The 9,175-nt window shown below is 41.1% G+C and overlaps 1 protein-coding gene across 1 annotated transcript in view; it reads right to left on the bottom strand.

Moving 5' to 3' along the window:
* LOC118383909 (protocadherin Fat 3-like) overlaps positions 1-9,175 on the bottom strand; it is a 29,988-nt gene that overhangs the window by 18,345 nt on the left and 2,468 nt on the right. Inside the window, exons 2-3 of the mRNA XM_052505041.1 lie at positions 6,344-6,405; positions 3,519-3,833 (exon numbers count right to left, since the gene is read on the bottom strand). Coding sequence (XP_052361001.1) covers positions 3,519-3,833; positions 6,344-6,405 — 377 coding nt within the window. The remainder of the gene's footprint in view (positions 1-3,518; positions 3,834-6,343; positions 6,406-9,175) is intronic.

Genomic DNA, 9,175 nt, shown 5'->3' with positions numbered 1-9,175 from the left:
ATTGGAAGGCTAGGTAGAGCTGAGCCTATTGGAAGGCTAGGTAGAGCTGAGCCTATTGGAAGGCTAGGTAGAGCTGAGCCTATTGGAAGGCTAGGTAGAGCTGAGCCTATTGGAAGGCTAGGTAGAGCTGAGCCTATTGGAAGGCTAGGTAGAGCAGAGCCTATTGGAAGGCTAGGTAGAGCAGAGCCTATTGGAAGGCTAGGTAGAGCTGAGCCTATTGGAAGGCTAGGTAGAGCAGAGCTTATTGGAAGGCTAGGTAGAGCTGAGCCACCTCCATGTTGCCAACACCTATACCTATATTCATCTTATATCAGGTTTTAGGGGTGAGCGACTCAGTGCATTCATCTTATATCAGGTTTTAGGGGTGAGCGACTCAGTGTATTCATCTTATATCAGGTTTTAGGGGTGAGCGACTCAGTGCATTCATCTTATATCAGGTTTTAGGGGTGAGCGACTCAGTGTATTCATCTTATATCAGGTATCAGGGGTGAGCGACTCTTATATCAGGGGGAAGGTTAGAAAAGAGGAAAAACACCTGGCCACTCTTGAACATCTAAAACTAGATAGAAAGTATGCCGAAATGATAACGGACCTATATACTGTATTTTTATAAATGATAATAAACCTATATATTTATATAAATTATAATGGACCTATACATTTATATAAATGATAATGAACCTACACTACTGTTTGGGGTCACTTAGAAATGTTCTTGATTTTGAACGAAAAGCACATTTTTTTTGTCCATTAAAATAACATCAAATTTATCAGAAATACAGTAGACATTGTTAATGTTGTAAATGACTATTGTAGCTGGAAACGGCTGATTTTTAATGGAATATCTACATAGGCGTACAGAGGCCCACTATCAGCAACCATCACTCCTGTGTTCCAATGACACGTTGTGTTAACTAATCCAAGTATATCCTAATCCTAATCCTAATTGATCATTAGAAAACCCATTTGCAATTATGTTAGCACAGATGAAAACTGTTGTCCTGATTAAAGAAGCAATAAAACTGGCCTTCTTTAGACTAGTTGAGAATCTGGAGCATCGGCATTTGTGGGTTAGATTACAGGCTCTAAAATGCCCAGAAACAAAGAGCTTTTGTCTGCAACTCGTCAGTCTATTCTTGTTGTGAGAAATGAAGGCTTTTCCATCTGAGAAATTGTCTAGAAACTGAAGATCTCGTACAACGCTGTGTACTACACCCTTCACAGAACAGCGCAAGCTGGCTCAAACCAATATAGAATGAAGAGTTGGAGGCCCCGGTGCACAACTGAGCAAGAGGACAAGTACATTAGATTGTCTAGTTTGAAAAACAGACGCCTCACAAGTCCTCAACTGGCAGCTTCATTAAATAGTACCCGTAAAACACCAGTCTCAACGTCAACAGTGTAGAGGCGACTCCGGGATGCTGACCTCCTAGGCAGAGTACCTTCTAGGTTTTCCGCACATTGTAAAGAACGGAAAGAAAAAGCCATATCTCAGACTGACCAATAAGAAGAAAATATTAAGATGGGCAAAAGAACACAGACACTGGACAGAGGAACTCTGCCTAGAAGGCCAGCATCCCGGACCTATACATTTATATAAATTATAACGGAGATATATATATACACAGTACCAGTCAAAAGTCTGGACACACCTACTCATTACAGGGTTGTTCTATATTTTTACAATTTTCTACTTTCAAATAACACATATGGAATCATGTATTAACCAAAAAAGTGTTAAACAAATCAAAATATATTTTATATTTGAGATTCTTCAAAGGAGCCACCCTTTGTCTTGATGACAGCTTTGCACACTCTTGGCATTGTCTCAACCAGCTTCATGAGGTAGTCACCTGGAATGCCTTGTTAAAAGATAATTTGTGGAATTTCTTTCCTTCTTAAAGCGTTTGAGCCAATCAGTTGTGGTATACAGAAGACAGCCCTATTTGGTAAAAGGCCAAGTCCATATTATGGCAAGAACAGCTCAAATAAGCAAAGAGAAACGACAATCCATCATTACTTCTAGACATGAAGGTCAGTCAATCCGGAACATTTCAAGATCTTTGAAAGTTTCTTCAAGTGCAGTCGAAAAAACTATCAAGCGCTATGATGAAACTGGCTCTCATGAGGACCTCCACAGGAAAGGAAGACCCAGAGTTACCTCTGCTGCAGAGGATAAGTTCATTAGAGTTACAAGCCTCAGAAATTGCAGCCCAAATAAATGCTTCACAGAGTTCAAGGAACAGACACATCTCAACATCAACTGTTCAGAAGAGACTGCGTGAATCAGGCCTTCATGGTCGAATTGCTGAAAAGAAACCACTACTAAAGGACACAAATAAGAAGAAGAGACTTGCTTGGGTCAAGAAACACAAGCAATGGACAATAGACCGGTGGAATCTGTCCTTTGGTCTAATGAGTCTAAATTTGAGATTATTGGTTCCAACCGCCGTGTCTTTGTGAGACACAGAGTAGGTGAACGGATGATCTCTGGATGTGTAGTTCCCACCGTGAAGCATGGAGGAGGAGGTGATTTGGTGGTGACACTTTCAGTGATTTTTTTTTAATTCAAGGCATACTTAACCAATTCTAGGGCTGAGCTACAATAGCATTCTGCAGTGATACACCAACGCATCTGGGGTGCACTTTAAACAAAATAATAGTCAGTTAAAAACAAATTCTTATTTTCATTGACAGCCTAGGAACAGTGGTATTAACTGCCTTGTTCAGGGGTAGAACGACAGATTTTTACCTTGTCAGCTCGGGGATTCGAACTTGCAACCTTTCGGTTACTCGTCCAACGTGGAAGTACCATTTGGTTTTCAACAGGACAATGAATCAACACACCTCCAGGCTGTATAAGGGCTATTTGACCAAGAAGGAGAGTGATCAGATGCATCAGATGACCTTGCCTCCACAATCACAACCCAGTTGAGATGGTTTGGGATGAGTTGGAATGCAGAGTGAAGGAAAAGCAGCCAACAAGTGCTCAGCATATGTGGGAACTCCTTCAAGCGCGACCATTCCAGGTGAAGCTGGTTGAGAGAATCCCAAGAGTGTGCAAAGCTGTCATCAAGGCAAAGATTGGCTATTTTGAAGAATCTTAAATATAATATATATTTTGATTTGTTTTACACTTTTTTGGTTACTACCTGATTCCATATGTAATTAGTAGAAATGAGAAATTAGTAAAAATATGACAAAACCCTTTAATGAAGAGGTGTGTTGGTCTCCTGAGTGGCGCAGCGGTCTAAGGCACTACATCTCAGTGCTACAGTCCTTGTTCGATTCCAGACTGCATCACAACCTGCCGTGATTGGGAGCTCCATTTGGCGGCGCACCATTGGTCCAGTGTCGGCTGGGGTAGGTGTCATTGTAAATAAGAATTTGTTCTAAACTGACTTGCCTAGTTAAATATATAAAACATTATAATGGATCTATATATTTTCAAACAACTGCCCTTTTTCTGGCCCGCAAGTAGATTTTGACAAAGGGATGCTACAGACAGGGACACTTACGGTGATGATGTCGTAGCTTCCTGCCGTGACCATCTTGTGTGACGACACCATTGCGGTCAGCGGGTCAATGCTGAACTTCTCATCATCGTTACCCCCGACGATACTGTATGTGATGTTGCCGTTGGTGTCCAGGTCGAGGTCAGACGCAAACACCCGATAGATGGGATCACCGCGCTTGTTCCGGTCGCGTTCCGGTAAGCTGATCCGGTAGACGGACTCGGTGAATGTGGGGATGTTGTCGTTTTCATCTTGGATGTGGACTATGACCCACACAGTGGAGAGACGGGACATTACCGGACTGTCCATAACCGTTATCTGGAGTTAAATAAAGGTAAAAAATATAAAACACTATGATATCTGACACACTAACAGGTGATATCTGACACACTAACAGGTGATATCTGACACACTAACAGGTGATATCTGACACATTAACAGGTGATATCTGACACACTAACAGGTGATATCTGACACATTAACAGGTGATATCTGACACACTAACAGGTGATATCTGACACACTAACAGGTGATATCTGACACACTATGATATCTGACACACTATGATATCTGACACACTAACAGGTGATATCTGACACACTAACAGGTGATATCTGACACAATAACAGGTGATATCTGACACACTAACAGGTGATATCTGACACACTAACAGGTGATATCTGACACACTATGATATCTGACACACTAACAGGTGATATCTGACACAATAACAGGTGATATCTGACACACTAACAGGTGATATCTGACACACTAACAGGTGATATCTGACACACTAACAGGTGATATCTGACACACTAACAGGTGATATCTGACACACTAACAGGTGATATCTGACACACTAACAGGTGATATCTGACACACTAACAGGTGATATCTGACACACTAACAGGTGATATCTGACACACTGTGATATCTGACACACTATGATATCTGACACACTATGATATCTGACACAATAACAGGTGATATCTGACACACTAACAGGTGATATCTGACACACTATGATATCTGACACACTATGATATCTGACACACTAACAGGTGATATCTGACACACTAACAAGTGATATCTGACACAATAACAGGTGATATCTGACACACTAACAGGTGATATCTGACACACTAACAGGTGATATCTGACACACTGTGATATCTGACACACTATGATATCTGACACACTAACAGGTGATATCTGACACAATAACATGTGATATCTGACACAATAACAGGTGATATCTGACACAATAACAGGTGATATCTGACACACTAATAGGTGATATCTGACACACTAACAGGTGATATCTGACACAATAACAGGTGATATCTGACACACTAATAGGTGATATCTGACACACTAACAGGTGATATCTGACACACTAACAGGTGATATCTGACACAATAACAGGTGATATCTGACACACTAACAGGTGATATCTGACACACTATGATATCTGACACACTAACAGGTGATATCTGACACACTAACAGGTGATATCTGACACACTAACAGGTGATATCTGACACACTAACAGGTGATATCTGACACACTAACAGGTGATATCTGACACAATAACAGGTGATATCTGACACACTAACAGGTGATATCTGACACACTAACAGGTGATATCTGACACACTGTGATATCTGACACACTATGATATCTGACACACTATGATATCTGACACAATAACAGGTGATATCTGACACACTAACAGGTGATATCTGACACACTATGATATCTGACACACTATGATATCTGACACACTAACAGGTGATATCTGACACACTAACAAGTGATATCTGACACAATAACAGGTGATATCTGACACACTATGATATCTGACACACTATGATATCTGACACACTATGATATCTGACACACTATGATATCTGACACACTATGATATCTGACACACTATGATATCTGACACACTATGATATCTGACACACTATGATATCTGACACAATAACAGGTGATATCTGACACACTAACAGGTGATATCTGACACACTAACAGGTGATATCTGACAAACTAACAGGTGATATCTGACACACTATGATATCTGACACACTAACAGGTGATATCTGACACACTAACAGGTGATATCTGACACACTAACAGGTGATATCTGACACACTAACAGGTGATATCTGACACACTAACAGGTGATATCTGACACACCTTGATATCTGACACATTAACAGGTGATATCTGACACACTAACAGGTGATATCTGACACACTAACAGGTGATATCTGACACAATAACAGGTGATATCTGAAAAACACTTGTTTGTAAGCTGGTGTAGTCTAAAATGAATCTATGATCGTATGCTCTCCATTTGTTGTTTTTATGCTGTTATTTGTATGACATTTTAATATTTGATAATTCACCAATGATATTAGGCCACTCCTGGCCATGATTACAGACACCTGTGTCTTTTGACACTATATAAACGAGTCATCCCGCAGTGTTTGTGATTATACCCTGATGAAGACAGCTTGGCTGTCGAAACGTTGGACATTACATTTTTGCATCTTAGTTCCTAGAGTGTGTGGCTCTCCTTTATTTTTGTTTCTTTTTCTTCTAGATATCTGACACACTAACAGGTACTTTACTTAATTGTACCTACCGTATTTCTGTTCTCATCAAAGATACTGGTCTCTCTCTCTCTCTCTCTCTCTCTCTCTCTCTCTCTCTCTCTCTCTCTCTCTCTCTCTCTCTCTCTCTCTCTCTCTCTCTCTCTCTCTCTCTCTCTCTCTCTCTCTCTCTCTCTCTCTCTCTCTCTCTCACACACATTGGTGTACCTCTAGGAAGTGCTCTGCTTGCTGCTCTCTGTCCAGTTTCCTCGATGTTGTTGTTATCAGACCTGAAGAACAGAATAAAACACGGTTAACATACAGAACAACACCTCACCTCACCCCGAGAACACCATCCCCACAGTGAAGCATGGTGGTGGCAGCATCATGCTATGGGGATGTTTTTCATTGGCAGGGACTGGGAAACTGGTCAGAATTGTAAGGAATGATGAATGGCACTAAATACACAAATACAATTATTGAGGGAAACCTGTTTCAGTCTTCCAGAGATTTGAGACTGGGACGGAGGTTCACCTTCCAGCAGGACAATGACCCTAAGCACACTGCTAAAGCAACACTCGAGTGGTTTAAGTGGAAACATTTAAATGTCTTGGAATGGCCTATTCAAAGCACAGACCTCAATCAAATTGAGAATCTGTGGTATGACTTAAGGATTGTTGTACAACAGCAGAACCCATCCAACTTGAAGGAGCTGGAGCAGTTTTGCCTTGAAGAATGGGCAAAAATCCCAGTGGCTAGATGTGCCAAGCTTATAGAGACATACCCCAAGAGACTTGCAGCTGTAATTGCTGCAAAAGGTGGCTCTACAAGGTATTGAATTTGGGGGGGGGGGGTGAATAGTTATGCACGCTCAAGTTTTCAGTTTTTTGTCTCATTTCTCGTTTGTTTCAAAGCGGTAGGCATGTTGTGTAAATCAAATGATACAAACCCCCCCAAAAAATAAATGTTAATTCCAGGTATCTTGTCAGTTGTACAACTGAATGTATTCAACTGAACTGTGTCTTCCGCATTTAACCCAACCCCTCTAAATCAGAGAGGTGTGGGGGACTGCCTTAATTGACATCAACGTCATTGGCACCCGGGGAACAGTGGGTTGCTCAGGGGTAGAACGATCCATTTTTACCTTGTCAGCTTGGGGATTATATCCAGAAACTCTTCGGCCCAATGCTCCAATGTTCTTGTGTGTGTGTGTGTGTGTGTGTGTGTGTGTGTGTGTGTGTGTGTGTGTGTGTGTGTGTGTGTGTGTGTGTGTGTGTGTGCGTGTTGTACTATACTTGTGAGTACAGTGGTGTGTGTGTGAGTACCAGAAGTCTTTACTAGAATAGTAAACTAACTCAAATCCAGAGACCGAAGGACATTAGATTAAGGTTAGAGTTAGGTTAAGGTTAGGGTTAGATTAAGGTTAGGGTTAGATTGAGGTTAGGGTTAGGTTAGGGTTAGGGTTAGATTAAGGTTAAGGTTAAGGTTAGGTTAAGGTTAAGGTTAAGGTTAAGGTTAGGGTTAGGGTTAGGGTTAGGTTAGGGTTAGGTTAAGGTTAGGGTTAGGGTTAGGTTAAGGTTAGGGTTAGATTTTGGGTTAGGGTTAGATTTTGGTTAGGGTTAGGTTAAGGTTAGGGTTAGGTTAAGGTTAGGGTTAGATTAAGGTTAAGGTTAAGGTTAGGGTTGGGGTTAGGGTTAGGTTAAGGTTAGGGTTAGATTTTGGGTTAGGGTTAGATTTTGGTTAGGGTTAGGTTAAGATTAGGGTTAGGTTAAGGTTAGGGTTAGATTTAGGTTAGGGTTAGGTTAAGGTTAGGGTTAGGTTAAGGTTAGGGTTAAGGTTAGGTTAGGGTTAGATTAAGGTTAGGGTTAGATTAAGGTTAGGGTTAGATTAAGGTTAAGGTTAAGGTTAAGGTTAGGGTTGGGGTTAGGGTTAGGTTAAAGTTAGGGTTAGATTTTGGGTTAGGGTTAGATTTTGGTTAGGGTTAGGTTAAGGTTAGGGTTAGGTTAGGGTTAGGGTTAGATTAAGGTTAAGGTTAGATTAAGGTTAGGGTTAGATTAAGGTTAAGGTTAAGGTTAAGGTTAGGGTTAGGGTTGGGGTTAGGTTAAGGTTAGGGTTAGATTTTGGGTTAGGGTTAGATTAAGGTTAGGGTTAGATTAAGGTTAGGGTTAGATTAAGGTTAAGGTTAAGGTTAAGGTTAGGGTTGGGGTTAGGGTTAGGTTAAGGTTAGGGTTAGATTTTGGGTTAGGGTTAGATTTTGGTTAGGGTTAGGGTTAGATTTTGGTTAGGGTTTGGTTAAGGTTAGGGTTAGGGTTAGGATAAGGTTAGGTTAGGGTTAGGTTAAGGTCAAGGCTAGGGATAGGTTAAGGTTAGGGATAGGTTAGGGTTAGGTTAAGGTTAGGGTTAGGTTAGGGTTAGGTTAAGGTTAGGTTAAGGTTAAGGTTAGGTTAAGGTTAGGTTAAGGTTAGGTTAATGTTAGGGTAAGAGTTTGGTTAGGGTTAGGTTAGGGTTAGGTTAAGGTTAAGGTTAAGGCTAGGGTTAGGTTAGGGTTAGGTTAGGGTTAGGGTTAGGGTTAGGTTAGGGTTAGGGTTAGGTTAGGGTTAGGGTTAGGTTTAGGGTTAGGGTCAGGTTAAGGTTAGGGTTAGGTTAGGGTTAGATTTTGGTTAGGGTTAGATTTTGGTGAGGGTTAGATTAAGGTTAGGGTTAGATTAAGGTTAGGGTTAGGTCAAGGTTAAGGTTAGGGTTAGGGTTAGGGTTAGGTTAAGGTTAGGATTAGGTTAAGGTTAGGGTTAGATTTTGGTTAGGGTTAGGTTAAGGTTACGGTTTTGGTTAGGGTTAGGTTAAGGTTAGGGTTAGGATAAGGTTAGGTTAGGGTTAGGTTAAGGTCAAGGCTAGGGTTAGGTTAAGGTTAGGGTTAGGTTAAGGTTAGGGTTAGGTTACGGTTCGGGTTAGGGTTAGGGTTAGGTTAGGGTTAGGGTTAGGGTTAGGGTTAGGTTACGGTTCGGGTTAGGTTAGGGTTAGGGTTAGGTTACGGTTCGGGTTAGGTTAGGGTCAGGTTACGGT

Source organism: Oncorhynchus keta, unplaced genomic scaffold (assembly GCF_023373465.1).
Source record: "Oncorhynchus keta strain PuntledgeMale-10-30-2019 unplaced genomic scaffold, Oket_V2 Un_contig_2206_pilon_pilon, whole genome shotgun sequence".
Classification (NCBI taxonomy): Eukaryota; Metazoa; Chordata; class Actinopteri; order Salmoniformes; family Salmonidae; genus Oncorhynchus; species Oncorhynchus keta.
The sequence above is the reverse complement of the archived record's forward strand: the minus strand, read 5'-3'. Positions and strand labels throughout refer to the sequence as shown.